Source organism: Pinus tabuliformis, chromosome 9 (genome assembly GCF_031772625.1).
Source record: "Pinus tabuliformis cultivar Carrire ecotype Pingquan chromosome 9, CPIR1, whole genome shotgun sequence".
NCBI lineage: Eukaryota > Viridiplantae > Streptophyta > Pinopsida > Pinales > Pinaceae > Pinus > Pinus tabuliformis.
This window is the reverse complement of record NC_142307.1, coordinates 865,239,296-865,257,488: the sequence shown is the minus strand read 5'-3', so window position 1 is coordinate 865,257,488 and position 18,193 is coordinate 865,239,296. Positions and strand designations below refer to the sequence as shown.

At 38.8% G+C, this 18,193-nt stretch overlaps 1 protein-coding gene across 1 annotated transcript in view; it reads right to left on the bottom strand.

The window, feature by feature from the left end:
• The window catches only part of NAD-ME2 (NAD-dependent malic enzyme 2), a 177,292-nt gene that overhangs the window by 144,718 nt on the left and 14,381 nt on the right, over positions 1-18,193 (bottom strand). Inside the window, exon 2 of the mRNA XM_089445877.1 lies at positions 6,040-6,136. Coding sequence (XP_089302003.1) covers positions 6,040-6,136 — 97 coding nt within the window. The remainder of the gene's footprint in view (positions 1-6,039; positions 6,137-18,193) is intronic.

Sequence of the window (18,193 nt, the reverse complement as noted above, 5' to 3'; positions counted from 1 at the left end):
GCATTATTCAATGAACTTTATAGGTCAGCTTAGGCTTCCATCAGAATATTTTATTTTTAAGAATTTAGTATTTAGAAAGTGTTGTGCATTATTCCCAAAGCATCGGTACATAAACTTGATTCCCAAGGCAACTATAGCAGTACAAAACCAGCCCCTTAATTCCCATGGCAGCCACAATAAGGCGACAGCAGTAGCATGCTTCCCATTACAACTAAAGAACAGGTAGAATACACTTTTTGAGGCATAAATAGCAAATTTAAAAGGCTGCACACTTCCCAGGGCAACTACAGACAGCTATAATGACATTCATAATAGTCGATACAGACATACAGAATCAATCCATACTCACTATGCAGATGTAACAAACAGTCCAACGTGGCAGCAATATTAACAGCAGTTCATTGTGGCACCAAAGGTATGGACATGTCAATGACCACTATTTCTCCTTACAAAATCCAAAATCGCACTTGGATTATCAGATATGCAAGTAGGGGCAAAAGAGCTGTTTGAAGCATGTATAGTAGGGAAACAAAACAAGGCAGCTTTTGAAGATGAAAAAGCATGAAGAGTGCAGGGAGCTTTTGATTTGGTATGCTGCGATGTTAACAAGCACCCATGGCATCTGGTGCAAGGTATTTTCTATTATTTATGCTGATTACTCCAAAAAGATGTGGGTTTATTTCCTAAAAGAGAACATTGATGCATTTTCCAAGATTAAAAACATTGAGGCATAGTAGAAAAGGGCTATGGTAAATGTATAAGGGTCCTCCAGTCAAGCAAAGGAGGGGAATTTTGCTGAACTGAGTTTACTGATTTCTGCAAGAGGGAAGGAGTTCAGAGGCAATTTCCTGTATGTTACACACCTCAACAAAATGGGGTTGTAAAATGGCAGAATGGCCCAATTGTTAAAATAATAAAATGACAAGGTCCATGTTGCAAAGAAAGGTTGTACCAAGCAAATATCGGCAAGCAAAAAAATCAGTAAACAATGTTGATTTCCTGCTCAACAGCAGCCCTATAAAGACTATTCAAAATATCACATCAAAAGAGGCATGGTCCAGTCGAAAAACGAGGTTAGTCATGTATAAGTATTTAGTTCAACTGCATTTATGTTCACTCAAGCTGAAAAGAAAACCAAATTAGGTCCAAAATATAGAAAGCTGATGTTCATTGGGTGCAACAAACAATCCATGGCAAACAGATTGTTGAATAGAGCCACAAAACAATGAAGTAATCAGCAAGCTTGAAATCTTCAATGAGTTTAGGTATATTTCAATCAAAATCAGACCTGAAATTGGATGATGTTGGTTGCTTGGATATTGAAAAGACAGTTAAGATGTAAGGTGCAAATTTGTACGAAGGGGAGTCATCAAGGAAAAATGTGCATGTTGCACATGATGATTCAGAGACTGAAATAACATAAAATCAGGTTGATAACAGCACTGATTTGGATGCAAAAGGTGAGAAAGGTGGGTCCAAGCAGTAATATCATGAGAGAAGTTATGAAAGATGATGAGCTTCAAACTTGTTACCAACTTGAACATGTAAATTTTTCATCAATAAGTGTTGTTCATAACTCTTGACAATTCATGAAACGTAGAATTATGATGGAGTAAAAGGGCACAATGAGTGTAAAACGGATATGGAGATCAAATATGACATGCTCATGAGAAACAACATTTAGGTGTTGCAAGTGCTGCCTCCGTGGAAGAGACACATTGGTTGTAAATGTGTTTAAAAAACAAAACATAATGCAGATGGTTCACCAAACAAACACATGGCAAGGCTAGTTGCCGAAAGTTTTGCTCAGGTGGAAGAAGTCGGCTATGAGGAAACGTACGCTCCAACAACAAAACTAGTCACAATCAGATTGGTGACAGCGACAGCAGCCTTATTTGGCTGGAAAATGTATCAATGGGTGCAAAGACGCTAGTCACAATTAGATCTGTCACAAGCTACAATTACTACAGTCTTCATTGACTGGAACGTAAAAAATGCATCCCTCAATGGTAATATAGAAGATGAAGAATTTATGTATCAGCCATAGGGATTCTAGGTTGCACGTAAGGAAAACTTGGTATGCAGACTAAATAAAGCTCTTTACATTTAAAACAAACTCCAAGAGCTTGGTACACAATTTTATAAATATATTACAAGCTCCAGATTTAGAAGAAATCCTTCTAATCCAAAACTTTATGCTAAAGGCACTGGTGATGATATGGTGGTTGTAGAGGTTTAATTTATTCGGATGACATAATCAACAAAAGCAGTTAGGTCAATGCAATTCAGAGGATAAAGTTTAACTTGTGCTCAGATTTTGACATCATGGATTTAGGGCTCCTTGACTACTGCCTAGGTGTAGAATTTTGGCTAACTGATGTTGCTGTGTTTATGTCCCAAACAAAGTATGCCAAAAGCTCACTTGAGAGGTTTAGACTCTAGAGTCACTGATTGTAAATCAGCAAGTTCACCTATGGAGGTTGGGCTGAAATTAAGTCACATTTGACTTATAGGCGCCAGGGCAAATTGAAGCATTGCAGCCAGCTAAGTATCTGGAGTTACGAAAACCCCAAAAGTTGACCATTGGATGACAGCAAAAACAATTCTAAGGCATGTGAAGAGGCCCTAAGATATGAGCACCTAGCATGGTAGAAGTAAGACTTTAGGACTTGCAGGTTTTACGGATTCAAACTCGGCACGGTCGTAGATGATACAAGACCTACTACAGGGTACATTTTCAACCTTCATACAGGTATGGTTTCATGGCTGAGTAAAAAAGCAAGATACAAAGTCTCTTTCTTCCACTAAAAAGGAATAGAGGGCAGCAGTTAGTGCAGCTTGTGAGGCAGTTTGGATGAAGAAAATACTTGTTGATTTGCAAGTCCCACAAGCTGATTCTGCAACACTCCACTGTAACAGTCGGCATGTACTTATATTAGCAAAGAACCATGTGTTTCATGAACATACCAAACATGTGAAGGTGCATTTTATAACACCTCATTTTCTTAGCCCTCATATAATATGAGGCCCTGCACTTGTGATTTTCATCACACTTGTCAGAGTTTTACAAGTTGATGGGACAGTTGATTAACTCAAGGGCACAATTTTTTGGCACAAACAATCTTCTCAACATCTCCCTTGTGACATTGTTGACCACCACTATTGGTGCGTGCTGAGGTGTCTAGAGGAGAGTTGTTCTTTTGCCTTTTGATTGCTGCCCTCTAGAGCACATTACCATGAGAAGATTGTTTCAGAGGTTTATCATTGGTGTATCTTGGTTGGATCATGTCTATTACCTTCATGATTGTTTTATTCATCATGGTTCATGGATATCCTAGATGAGAAATTCATGCATGCATTCATCCCTATTGGGGTCTAGTCTTTCAGAGGCATGGGTATATAACATGGCATACTGTTCTAGGTTACCTCACCTTCACACACTTGATGGTACTTGGCTTCATTGGAGGAATTCCCTAGCACTTGTGGGCTTGCTTGGCACTTGGATCAAGTTTTCGCATGGTTGAGTATTATCTTTAGTAGAGCACTCCCTTAATGTCCTCTTATTGGCACATATATTGAATTTGATCATCTCTTTTTACAATTTTGATAGGGCTGGCCTTTTGTTTCATGGACCTTTCTTGCACTCTTTTCTAGGCCACTCCACATTGATGCCCATGCTTTTGGAGAATTATTGCTGGCATTTGCACATTGATTCAGATGATAACATAAGTTATATGGAGGTGTCATGTTTATTTTAGGAGGTTGTGCTGCCTTCATTCATGTGCCATTTACTAGGTAGTACCCTCCACTAAGCATGTCTTGTGGCATGGCATTCATTCCTAGAATGCCCACCTTATTTTAAAGGTTTAGTTGATGAATACGAGTTGCATGCACATGGATCCATGCCCTTGGCACACTCGATGAGGAGTTGGATTTTGTTATTGAGGCTTTATGCACATTGTTTAAGGGCGCCCTTATTTTAAGGGATTGTTTTAAGTTTTAACACCCATTGCCCATTTTACAAATATGTCTATGTACTATGTAGAGCCACTTTATATGGGATTCATTGCATGATTTGAGGAGTGTCCCACATATTATTGGCACACAAGTTGAGGCCTTCCTATGTTTGAGAAGTTGTCAAGACTCATGACAACTAATGGACTGTTGCTTGCACACTTATCCATGAGATCCACTTTTGCAGGAGTTTTGGAGGGGCGTCCTAGCTCATGAGCAGATATATTTTGATGAAATGCTCAGATTGTTTCCAAATAAACGCCAACAAAAGCAAAATGGTTGTGGGATTTCAAAATTGTGGATAATAAAAATTCTGACAAATATTGAGGGAGTTATGGTGGTTGCAAATCTGCCATTTTAAAACCCTTGCCGCATTTTGTCCAACTTTTTGAGGAACACCTCACCTCCATGTCTTGAGTTAAATGGTTTGCCAAAGAAGAAAGCGATCTAAATCCACGAATTATTAATTTATGAAAAACTTATCAAGCAGGTTATAGTAATTTTATCATTATTCCTTGAGTGTTAATTTAGAAATTGGTTAAATATTTTATATTTCTTCTTGGGAAAGGAAAGTGGATCCAGAATCCACTAATATGATTTTATTGTAAGAAGTTGAGCTAAAGACTCTATTCTGAGCGTAGCTCCCTCATTTATTTCTCATGGTTGGATTTGGGGAGTTTCCCTTTTCAAGCTTCACTGAATACCTGGAAGACAACGAGAGAATATTTTCTTTTGTGGCATATGATGTTTTGCAACCAATATTGCTGAAGACTAATGCTAGAAAGTACTTGCATCTAATGTGTTTTGAAGGGCTAATTTATGGATAACACTGTTACCTTTTAGAAATAGTGCAATTGTGTGTAATTTCCCTTTTATCTCGTTGCATTTAATGCTGGAAATGTGAATGACTATTTCTATTCCTATTAAAGAATTTGTTGCCATTTCCATTTCCTATTGGTAAATAGTAATACACCTTCATGCATATTTTAGAGGTTTTCCTAATTAAGATCCCTCCAAGTTAATTTCCACATCCGTGGACAGCAAGATAGGGTTGATAAAGTTGTTCATTTCAGCTTTCATTCTTCCCTTATCACATAAGAAAGAAGCTCATAGTTGCTGCCCTACCAAGTTTATATTTGACTCCACCTGCCCAATGGATTGACACTAGCCTTGGTCCACCATCACCCTATTTATAAAACTATATTACAATCTCCTTTGTGCTGAAGTTATTTCCCCATTTCACCTTTGAACCTAAATTGCATAAATGATAAGTTTACACAATCCTATCATAGGGATACCCCCTTTGTGCCAGAGGAGAGGTCCCAGAGTGAGAAGAATATACTCTTTTTGTGCCAGAGGAAAGGTCCTAAAATGGGAAGAAGATACCCCTTTTGTGCCAGAGGAGAGATCCTAAAGTGAGAAGAAGGCTGCTATGGTGACAGTGGACAGCCCTCTTGAGCTCCACCAAGGCTGCACGTGTTTTAGGGCTTTTACCACAAGAAGTGAAGGTTTGGAAAGTAACACATTGTCACTTCATTTGATGGTTAGCGGAACAAAAGCAAATTGAGCTGCAATAAAGTGCAACTCAGGAGCGAGCTACAGATGTAGTTGCCAAACTTCTTGGAGCAGGAAAGTTTGTATATTTAGAGATAAGTATGATGTAATTTCTTGTATGACTATTAAGGGAGAATGATAAAAGTGTGTAATGGTCATAACCACTAAGAAGTACTTTGGCCAATACAGCACATGTCAGTACATGTTACTCATAAGTTAGAATAAGCTTGAGTCACTTTTTTATTAGTTTTAGTTAAGCTGAATGTGAAGAGTTACTACAGGAGATGAAGAGTCACCTTTGCACTCTTATTTATGTATTGTCTTCGAAAAAGTAATGCAAGTTATTGAAATATTTTCCTTCTTCCACTGCTGGTGCATTTTTAATTTCCAAGTAAAAAATGCAAAAATCTGAAACTTCTGTTAGAGGAGAAGGCAGGTCTTTGCAAAGTAGTGTTGCTCAGAAATGCTTACTGAAACGATCACATTGCTGCTGAAAAGAAATAATGCGTGGTGGAAGAAGGCCACGAAGTCCAAGCCTGTCTCTTTCTGTCGCTGAAAACGCGGTTTCCTGAAAATCAATGGGAATTAAATCTACAGAGTCTAGTAAATATCATTTACAAGAAAAACGTAAATTCGGCTGAAATAAGGGAGACAACTGTTTTTTTAATTATGAAATAAATTAAAATAGTTATGAACTTGCCACAACTGCATTTTGCAAGGACACAGAAATGGCAGGTATAAGTAGAATTTTTGAAAGACAGCATGCTACACTCAACTTAGATTGTTCAGATTATTTACAACCTTTGGAGATTCTTGAGTTTCACTGAGTTTGACAATGATACAGAAACCCTTCAGGCCAAAGAGATATTGTTTCAAACAGAATACTATCTATACTCTAATATGAGGTATAAAACAATCTTCCACACAAAAACCGATGTCCAGTATTCAATAAGAGATCATATTATTACAAAAGAAAAGATGAAGTCTGTCAATAAGATCATGCTCTATTATTTAACTTCTTGAACAATCCCACTAAGATCAAAAGAAACATATAACTCCTGTTATCCTTGTCTAAAGGAATCATTTGATGTCTAAACCAATGATGACAAAAAAAAACAATTTAATGTACATGCTCCAGACAAATCAGGAAATTTTAAAAAATTCCAAAGGAGACTTCCATCAGAAAGAATTTATTTTAGATATCATTTTGGGATTCAACTGCGTTAAGTCATTCACGTATGAACATTTCCATGAGAGGTAGTCGTAACTGACTAATTTCTCATGATTTTTGAATAGTTCACTTAGCACTCATTGCATCAGGTGATGCTGACAGGGGTGAAGAAGTGGGATTGAAACTAGTGAAATGAATCACATAGCGTCAATCATCACTTCCAGGGCTTGCACCCGGTAACCAGGACTTCCCGGGAGGTCACCCATCCCAGATCGCCTCTGGCTCAAGCGCGCTTAACTGTGGAGTTTTCCCCACAATCAAGCCCACTTAGCTTGCTACCCCATTTGCAAAACCTTAGCAAGTATTGTGCCTCATGAACCATTCAATTAGAGATCCCTTCACTCTTTTTTGAATTTAAGTATGGGGGTTTACGCAGTGCATTATATTAGATATCATTTTAGGATTCAACTGCGTTAAGTAAGTCGTTCACGTATGACCATTTCCATGAGAGGTAGTCGTAACTGACTAATTTCTCATGATTTTTGAATAGTTCACTTAGCACTCGTTGCATCGGGTGATGCTATTGCTCACAGGGGTGAAGAAGTGGGATTGAAACTAGTGAAATGAATCACATAGCGTCAATCATCACTTCCAGGGCTTGCACCTGGTAACCAAGACTTCCCGGGAGGTCACCCATCCCAGATCGCCTCTGGCTCAAGTGCGCTTAACTATGGAGTTTTCCCCACAATCAAGCCCACTTAGCTTGCTACCCCATGTTAAAGCTTAAAATGACATCATTGCTTATATATCAGTTGGCCGATGCTACACTCAATTTATGTTGTTCTGCTAAGAAAAGAATTGGAAAGCGAGTCATTTTAAATAAGCCTGAATGGGAAGTAATGGGAAGTCATATATGCTAGTGTTTTCAGCTTTCTCCTAAAATATTCATATGCCCGATATTTTAGTGCACCTTAAAAGAAAGAAAACAATTTGTCAGAACCTACAAATGGCAATTCTTGTATATGGCAGAGGTTTCTTTTTATGTATAGAAGACACAATTCCAGTTATAGTATCCATATATCAAATATTTGCTTCCACGTGAATAAATGCTGATTCACTCTAGCAAACAGAAGTGGATGTACCCAATTAGTATAAACTTCAAGATTACAAGTTTTCTCATTGGCATGATCCCTGCTCTACTAGAATGAAGGCATTAAAGCTACCTAGTAACGGAGTGAACATGTCATGTACTGGAATTATCCTTTTCATTTAAGCACAAACTTGAGACAGTGGTCTCAGATAGTTGCCAGAAACTTACCTTCTCCTTAATTTTTCATGCAAGGAAATTCTTCATTTCCTAAAGACCGAACATAAATTTGATTGAGAGAAATTTCAATTTCTGCCACATGTTAGTAGATTAAAATTTTAAATGGCCACATGAACACATCAAAACCATAAAAGTTAAAACCAAAGTTATGGACAACCACAAATATGAAAAATATAGATATTTCAGTCATAGATGAGAGACAAGAAATATTACAAACAACCGTCTTTACAAATATTGACTTGTTTTAGAAAGAGATCCTTCCTGAGACCAAATACAAAGGGAATATTGCTCAACATTGTTCGAAACAGTAACTGATTAAAAGAACAAATCAAACCTTGAACCACTCTCCATGGCCAAACTTATGGCAATTTTCTCCTAGCATGAAGCACAAATTGATAATTTTCTAATGCAAAGAATATATATCAGATAGGTAACCTCCCCGTGCAAGTCATACCCAATTGCAATCCTCGCCCTGAATAGAATGATAACTTCAGTTTTACCGATGTGGCTATAAAACCCCACTTAGAAGCGCAAAATCTTAACTAGTCATAGAGTGCATAATTACAAAGCCTTGCCCTCGTATTAGGTCCACCACCTATATCGATTTGGCTACCTACATCAAGTTTTTTTTCATACCAAGTTAGCATAATTAAACTTGGTTGGTTGTCCTATAATTAGCTTGGCCTCCCATTATTAGGGCTACACCTTATATGATGCCATTTGTCTAATATTTTGGTGTAAAATGTAGCTGAGTCGAGTCTACAAGTATGACATGAACCCATATACAGCGGAACAAAGAGAAAATAAATTCTACAGAAGGCAGCCTGCAGTGCAATACTGGACCAACCTTAAAAAAAGACTACTTAACTAATATATACTATAAATAAGGGTCAGGTAGGCCTCATTCTCACATTCTAATCCTTGAAAATCTTTGGAAATTCTTCTCCTTGATAACTACACACTTATTCAAAGAAACTTTATCTATATTGCACTACACTGAGGAACTACCATAATTATAGATGGCTACCTTGCCCCTATTACTGATAACAGTAGGATCCAACCTGTTAATTTTATCATAAAATCAAGATACACATTTAAATCTGTATTCCCAGTTGGTGTTGATGAAAAGTTATGCGATTGCATATTTGTTTTGAGAAATGCTTTATATATTACTCAATGAATATCATGGAATAGAAAAAGTTACATCAGAAACAATAGAACGCTTCATATATTACTTGATTCCATTTATTTTTCCTTTGGAAAAAATGAAAGACTCTGAGTTAAATCACACCATCATGTGCCTGAGTTTCGGCTCTAGAATTGCTGATCATGAGTTGCATTAGCTCTACATCCATATTGAAATTTTGAATATCACATGTAGCACTAGGGAAATAACCTTCTAATGTTAAATCACCTTTTAGTTGTCAACAATATTCACTATTTTTTACTTGTTGGGTGAATAACCTTTCAATGGATACCACCTTTAACTTATTTACAGCATTTCTGATTAATTGGTTGTTCTATAGGATTCCACAGGTGGGCCACTCACAGAAATAAACATCACAGATAAGGTAAGATAAGGAATAAATTACCACAAAAGTAGGTCAATAGAACTGAAGAGTACAACCAGTATGAATACAATGTGGGAGTGCAAGCACAACTCCTAGAATGCCGAAAATAATACAAAGAAAGAAACCTACATAAGAATAGCATCAGAACAAATGTATAAAACTGTGACAAAGATATGGTGATATAAAACAATAAGTGTGTTTGTAACTTTGTCCAAGACAAGGTGGACAACTGAACCCAAGAACTGATCAAGAGAGAGAGAGAGAGACAGGGAGATCGGATGATGGGGCCAATGATATTAAGGTCTCTTAGTTTGTCCAAGACAAGGTGGACAACCCAACCCCAGAACCTGTCAAGAGAGAGAGTGTGTGAGACAAGGAGATCAAATGACAGGGCTCATGATGTCAAGGTCTCATCAGCTTGATGGCCAAGGGCAAGGGGGTGAACTAGGCACTGGCTCACTGTCAGAGTATTTGGCAACCATCGAGGAGCCTAGCTGCATGAGGAAACTCTGGATGGATCTCTGGTTGCTCCTCTGGATCTAGATGGTATTCTGATGAGCGAGGCATACACTGCTCTGGATCTATCTAGAGCTGATCTCTCTAATGCTCTGAAGACTTGTGGCACTGACACCTTCGAACGGGTCTCAATGATAGCAGGTGGTTTCCCAGAGAGTGAGGCTGAGGAGAAACACAAGGTCTCACCATATTGTTGTCTAATGTGCTTTGGAACTATACCTATCATTTGTTGCTCAAATCTGACATATCAACAAGGAAGTATGAGGTAATCAGTTTGGTCATCACGAGCAGGGAGGGGAGGGCATGGCATGCAGGAGCTGAGATATATGACTGAAAATCTCCCTAATGAAGAGGGCCGAGCATCTCTGATCCTAGCACTGGAAGAAAGTAGAGAGGGAGCCTCCCAAGTCCTTATAGAGGCAGTGATAGCATCCTCTGATCTCATAGTATAGGGGACACTGAAAAATGAGGTGCATCTCTATCTCTAGCTTTTGAAGGTGGCACACCTAGCCAATCCTATCAGCTCGTGGTATATGGTGATCTGTCTCTATTCGAAGTCGATGGGTGCTAACCCAGAGTTGTCCCGAAGGGATCCAGAGTGAGTGCATCCAATGTCTATGTGTATAATGGGGGAAGACAATCAAGCCATCACACAGCTCCAAAAAGTGCTCTAAGTAGTGTTGCTACAAAATCTTGCACCTTAATGCCAAGCCTTCACCAAGCAAGGAACTTGCATAACAAGAAAAGGGTGTCACCACTGTCACCTCAACAACTACCCCTCTTCTATTTTAGTGGTGACAACCAGCCACCACAAGGGAGGCTTCCTGGTAAGATTCAGGGATTAAATAACACTAAAAGGCTTAAAGCTAAGTACTCCCCAAGGATACTACAAACTAAATCCACCAACTCAAACTTGTAAAGGCTAGGGTAAGGTGGAGTTTGAGTGAAGAGCAAACAATAGGGTCAGCAGGGCCTATCGGTCAATCCTAAGGCTATCCAGATTCCAAACCAAGGGAGTCTCAAATAGAGTCTCAAAACACACCCAAAGTTTATGAGACACAAGGCTGCTATAATTAGGGCAATAGCTGCAGTTTTGGACAGCAAACAATACCTTATAACAGCAGCAAAACTAACCATTCAATTTGCATGAAAAGAACATGGATTGAAAGATTAGAAATTTAGCAACCTAGAAAGTAAAATTCAACAACTTTGCACGATTCAATTAGCCAATAAATGCAATTCAAATTTTGACGTCAGCCCTAATAAATTGCAGAAAAATATACAAAAATAATAAATGTGCTTCTCCAATGCACTTTAAAATGATTCTACACCATAGGAGATTCATCAAAGAGCATTATTAAACCAATAGAACACGTTTTAGGTGAAATTTATCCCCAATACCAAAGGATTGAATAAAAAAGAGAATTTTAATTAAACTAGGATTTTGCAAAATTAACATAAAACTAAAACCTAACTACTAGAGGAAGGAGACTAGTGCTTTCTCCACCTAGGACAATGGAGTCTACAATTCAAACCAAAACCTATGGCAATCTAAAAGGGAAAGCTTAATTCCAACACTCTAGGGCAAATTAACCTACTTGCCCCAGGGTTTAAACTATAGGGTTCTCAATTCTCCAGAAATTCAAGGGAGAAGAATTAACCTACTCTCCTCCTCAAATATTTAGAAATTGAGGACAAATTCAACAAGGAACATGCACACAAACGTCAAATTAACCTTTTCAACAAGAGTAGAACTAATTCCCGTGAAAAATTTCTGAGCATACCAAATAAACCAACTCATAATGCATGCAAGATTCAAGATTCATCAAGAAAGACTTTGAGAAGAGCTCAATCCACAACAAGATAAACCCTGCGCCTAGTCATGATTCAACTATGCCTCCATTGCGCACTAGCTCAAGAGAATCAAATACAAGAGAAATGAATTTGTGTGTTGCGATGATCCAATGGAGGAATCTGACCTATTTATACAACACAAAGATAGGTCGATTCCTCATTAAGAAGTCTAAAAGAGCCGCACAATACAATTAATCCACATGATATGGTGCTAAGGTCACATGTCGACCAACATAATAGCCATCTCAACTCAAAAGCATAATTTAAAGCCTTTATTTAACCCACACATGTGAGCAGTGAGGCAAAAAATGGTGACATCATACTCTAAGTGAGCCTCTCTCTCATGAAAAGGTGCAAGGGGCACCTCAAAATGTGTTAATCACAAGCCATCTTTGTGCTCCGACGAAAGTGCTCCATCATCATGAAACCACCAACAACACTAAGTGGTCCATCATCTCCATGACATCATGCATAATGGGTGCATACATTACCTCTCCAAGCTCTAAAAGGTGATGTCATAGCTCCAAGTGGCAACGTCCTCAATCCAGAAGGTGTTCAAGCCCCTCTGAAACGTTGAATGGTATTAACTCGAATAGGTGCTTCTACATAGGCTAGATGTCAAGTATGCAAAAGATGTCAGATTGCCTCATTAGGTACTTGCTCATGAGTAAGGGATTATTATGATTTCTTTCCTAAGTTTAACTTAGGAAAAGTACAATAATTAATTTATTAATCAATGTTGACTATTCAACCAAGTTTCTAAGGATAAATAATTTAATTATTCAAGTGACTTAGATTTAATCTCTACCATTGATCTCAAGTGAGGCCTAGGATCTAATCCTAGCCAGTCATCACTAAGAAGATTAGGGTTAGGGATTTGGCTTAGTGGAATTATAAAATAAGCATAAGGAAGAGGTGAAAAGACACATTGTCATTGAGAGAGCAATTTTCTCAAGAGAGTGAGAGACTCAAGATTGAAGAGAAGAGAAGGTATGCAGCTAAAGGTTCAAATGAGCAGGAGTTTTGCAAGTTCAGCGCACAGGTGAACAGGCCGAGTTTGGTTGGGGTCAAGGATGAGAATTTGTTGTGCACATGAGGAGGTTGAGAGTGTTGAAGTTGAATTGCAGCAGGCAGACAATGAATGTGGGGAGGCTAAGAAGGTTGAGCCTGCATTTGTGGAGGGGTCGAACAGCTTCAGGTGTGCCAAACTTGTGGAGACAGCCAACATAATTTGTAGATAGAATTTTTGGGGGTCGAGTTACCAGGGTCCATTATTGTAATTTTTGTGTATTTTCTATGGGTCAAGTTCCTTGTTAAAGGAGGCCCTAATTTTCCAAAGTAATAGAAAATGAAGGAAAGTTCGCTGGGTATATTTTTCTATTGTGTCAAGTGACTAATTTTCTATTATCTTTCGTTTCAAGTTTATTTAAAAGGTAAAATACCAGTGTATTTATTTTCAGCAATTTGCAAAAAAACATTTAACTATGTGAAATATTTTATGGATATAAACTAAACAACTAGGAAACTCAAATCAGATTTGGTATTAAAAGTTAACACAAAGGGGTCCCACTGAATCATCATCAAACCATCATCCACAGCACAACGCCCATTAAGAAGGGTACAAAGCCAGCCTAGGAGCGTCTCGGAGTATATCATTTGTGGAAGCAACATCCCAACTCTAATGCTCAACATCCAAGGTGTTGGAGGAAGAGGATGACATCATCTATGATGTTGAATCATCACATGGTCCAATGTCCCTAAAAAAGTGTGCAATGACATGCCTAGAAGTGCTTTGGTGGAGTCAAAATGTGAGTCGGACGTCCTTCCTTAAGTATTGAAGAAGGATGCTCCAATCCCTCAAGGGATGGCCAATCAAACCTGGAGCAAGCACAGTTCATGGAATCAAGTGAGATCATCATCAAAGATACCTCAAACCATAAATGTATCGCAGTGGGCCATATTCAATGGAACAAGGAATTAAAATACATCATAAAGGCTCATCTTCAAATGTCTTTATAGCTTAAGACTTGTTAACAAGTTACCTCACTTAGGTATGGAAGGGTTATCATCAGGCCCTATTAGGTGCTTCCAACCTCAAGGGGAGGCACAAATCCTAGGTCGACACATCAACCAGAAGGTGTTAGTGAAAGGCGAAATGTTTTGGGGTTTCACTTTATGGAAGATTCCATTGTGGTGTACCATCTATGCAACCAATGTCCTTGAGTAATATATTGTGAAGAGGGAGCAATTGTGGGACCTGAGTTGCCCCTTTCCTCAGCCTATTTTTACCACCCCTCAAGTGTGTTTTTTTCCTTCTTTTCTTTGCATGGATGGCTTAGGTTAAATGCATCAAATGCCCCCTTAAGATGTAGCAATTCATTGCTCATGAAGGTTGGGACATTCAAAAATTCCTTTTATTTATAGATCACGATGTGCTAGGAACTAGGTGAGGGGCAATGAAGGGTAGAGCTCAAGTTAGGCTTTTGTCAACTCACTTACACATGTACCAACCATACTTTGCCTTTTTCAATTTTTATTTTCAGTGTAGCTTTATAGGCTTTTAACTTTCGTTTAGTTGCATCAACCTCTTGAGGCTAAGTATCTAGGCCCCTACTCAAGGACATGGTACACAAGGGAAACCAAGGAAATTGAGCAATAAGCAATCAACCCAAAGAGGAGAGATGGAATAAGGGAAAGAGTGGAAAGTGGAAACCATGGACGATACATGGGCAAGCATCATCAATCAAGGCCTCCGATTTGTGTTGCTTATAGATTGTGGAAAGAAAAGGCCTCAAGGAGAGTTGTTACCCACCAAAATGGGTAACCCCATAGGAAAAAAAAATTCTCCGATCTTGGATGGCCAACCAGCGAGTAACCCTACATATTCGCTCATTAACAATGAAATGCCCGTTTTCTCTACCATCTACACTGATCATGCAGCTTTCACCATTTGGCATTCCTCTTGGAAGGTGGGCTACCACTCAAAAAGTACTCTGACCATTTTGCAATGAGTGCTTTTACTTAATGTTTAGGGCATTTTAACATGGACAAACGGGTGATCTAGATGATTGACCGATCTTGACTATAAACTTGTTCTCTCACCTTGCCAAGGGGGGTTAATCTTTGACCCTAGTCCAATGGGACCTCCTCTAAGGCCTTAGGGTCATAGGAGGGGTAGTACTTGGGAAACTTGGATTGAAGTAGCATGTCCATCACCCTTTTCCATACTCAACACCTTCCACATCACATGATTTCCTTTGATACCATCTTCGTCCTTCGGGTTAACTATCATTCGTTCATCGAGGTTTGGCACTCACATATCCATGTCCTTGAGTTAGGCTGGAAAACTTTTCCTTAGAGGTTGATGAAACTAAAAGAATGTAAAAGCATAAGATGGCCACAATGAAAGAAAAAGAAAAAGAAAATTTAAAATGCAAAAGATGGGTTGTACAAAAGTTAGCGCATGCGAAAAAGCCTAGCATGAGCTCTACCCCCATCATTAGCCATCACTTTGTTCCTAAGCACTTGATGATCCATCTCATCATAAGAAACCCTTGCATGTCCCAACCTTAATGAGTGAGTAAAACAAATGTTATATCATAAAGAGCAAGCTTTAATCCTTGAGTTATGCACCATTAAAAAGCATTATCAAAAAGAAGTAAAAGGCACACCAAAGGGGTAGAAAAAGTGGGCCGAGAGGAGTAACTCATGCCTCCATGATTGCTCTCTACATTACATCTATAGTGTACACTCAATATGTGGACTGGACTCTCATTAGTTGGTCACTTGACCATGGGACTTGGCCATGAATTCTTCCCCTCCATTGCCACCTATTCTCACTAGCATCCATGGATTGAAGGGTTAACCTTGGACACACCACATCCCTTTAGGGGCTAGAAGCATCTAATAGAGTTGATTACTTAGCCACCACTACAAAGGTAGGGAACACCTTTACTATAGTTGGGCTAGTTAGAGATTTGAAGGTAATCCCAATTTGAAGTATTAATATGCTCTTAACACTTAAGTATGGTCCACTTAGATACATTTATGGTTTTAGTCTCTAATCACTTGAGTTTGGGACAGTTAACCCAAAGAATGGAGATGATATCAAATGGATAATAATGTGACATGGAAAATGTTAAGTATGGCAAGGGGGAATGGACACGTTATTTCAATCCAAGTCTTCCAAAATGCCCCTTCCATAACCCTAAGGCCTTAGGGAAGGTCCCACTAGACTAGGGCTAAAGATGAACCCCCTTGACAAGATGAGAGAACAAGTTTGCAGTCAAGATTGATTAATCATCCATATCACCCCTTTATCCATACTAAATGAGAGAACAAGTTTACAATCAAGATCAGTCAATCATCCAAATCACCCCTTTATCCATACTAAATGCCCAAAACATAAGTAAAGCACTCAACTGCAAAATCATAAAGTACCTATTGAGTGGTAGCCCACCTTCATCCAAGAGGAATGCCAGATGGTGAGCGATGTATGACTGATAAAAATTGCGAAGGAACTGACATATCATCATCAATAAGCAAATGTGTAAGGTTGTTGGATGGCTATCCAAGATATGAGAAAAGTTTTCTCCTATTGGGTTACACATTTTGGTGGGTGGCAGTCCATACTTTTTTAATTCGACCAAGTTATTCTTTCGAACAGATTGCTTTGTATCAAACAAGGAGGATTTCATACCACACTAGTCAAGATCCACATGTATTCCTTGCCTCAAGCATTTTGGGATGAAGAAATCTTCGCAGGTATTAGCAACGCCCTGGGAGATTTTGGTAAAAATCTCGGAAATTATCAAACAAGCCAAGTATATTTCTTATACTCGCACCTGTTTTTACATGAACATCTTTGAACCCCTATAAAGCTCGAACTGAGCAATTTAACCAGAGAACTTATTGTAAAATTCGTAATTGTATAATTTTAACCAAACAGTATAAAGCCCAAATTTTGAAACTTTAACCAGACAGTAACTGAAATTTTAAAGAATAATTTAAATTTCAGGAGAATACCTAGTAATCAATTGAAGGTGTTGTGGTTCCCGCTACTACATTTACCAAACCGCCCTTTAAAGGAAGAATATAACCGCCTCTAGCCAAAAATAAGGAAGGGTCTAGAAGGTATGAGAGTGGCAGCGAAAGGAAACATGAGTCTGTGGAAGGGAGGAGGAGGCCGACATCAAGTTGGTTGGAAGGCGGTGGATTTAAAAATATAAGGGAACGAAGGAGGGTTGAAGGGGACACCATTTTCTGACTGTGGGAAATTCCTTTTTGAGTTTGAGAGACACAGAGAAGGAAGTTCTAATAGAGTCACGGACATTGAACTTGATTGTTCTTGGGGTTTTGGGCACGGGGGCCAGAAGACTTGTCTTCTAGATCTGGGGACCATATAGGTAGACCCCAGATAGGCTGGGAGGAAAAAAGGGCGGTTTGGTAACTGCAGCAGCGGGAACAACACTCCAAAACACCTTCAACCGATTTCTAGATATTCTCCTGCAATTTAAATTTTCTTTAAATTCTAGTTACTGTCTGTAAAGTTAGGTCTTTATATTCTTTGGTTAAAATATCACAGTTAGGGCTTTACAACCCCTGCCTGAGTCAATTGACATCTATTACCATGACGATCTCTGGAAACAAACCCTTGACAAGCATCTCCCCTTCCATTGTCGATAGTGCCATGAATACGAATATCTTTACAAGAATTGCCCCTACTTTCTCCTGCCCCATCTTTGGAACTTGTCACCCGTCAAAATGGGTAATCCCATACAAGAAAACTTTTCTCCTACATTTGGACAGCCAGCCAGTCAACAACCTGTGACATTCACTCCTTGATGATGATATGCCATGTGCCTCCACCATCTGCATCAGTCACATGCCTCTCACCATCCGGCATTTCCTTTTGGATGAAGGTGGGTTGCTATTCAAAAGGCACCTTGACCATTTTGCAATCGAGTGCTTATACTTATTTGTTTTGGGCATTTCATATGGATAAAGGGGTTATCTAGAAGATTGACCAATTCTAATTGTAAATATGTTCTCTCACCTTTCCAAGGGGGTTATTCTTTAACCCTATTCCAGTAGAACCTCCCTTGAGGCCTTAGAGTCATAGGAGGGGCACTACTTGGAAAACTTGGATTGAAATAGTGTGTTCATTTTCCCCTACACTATACTTGA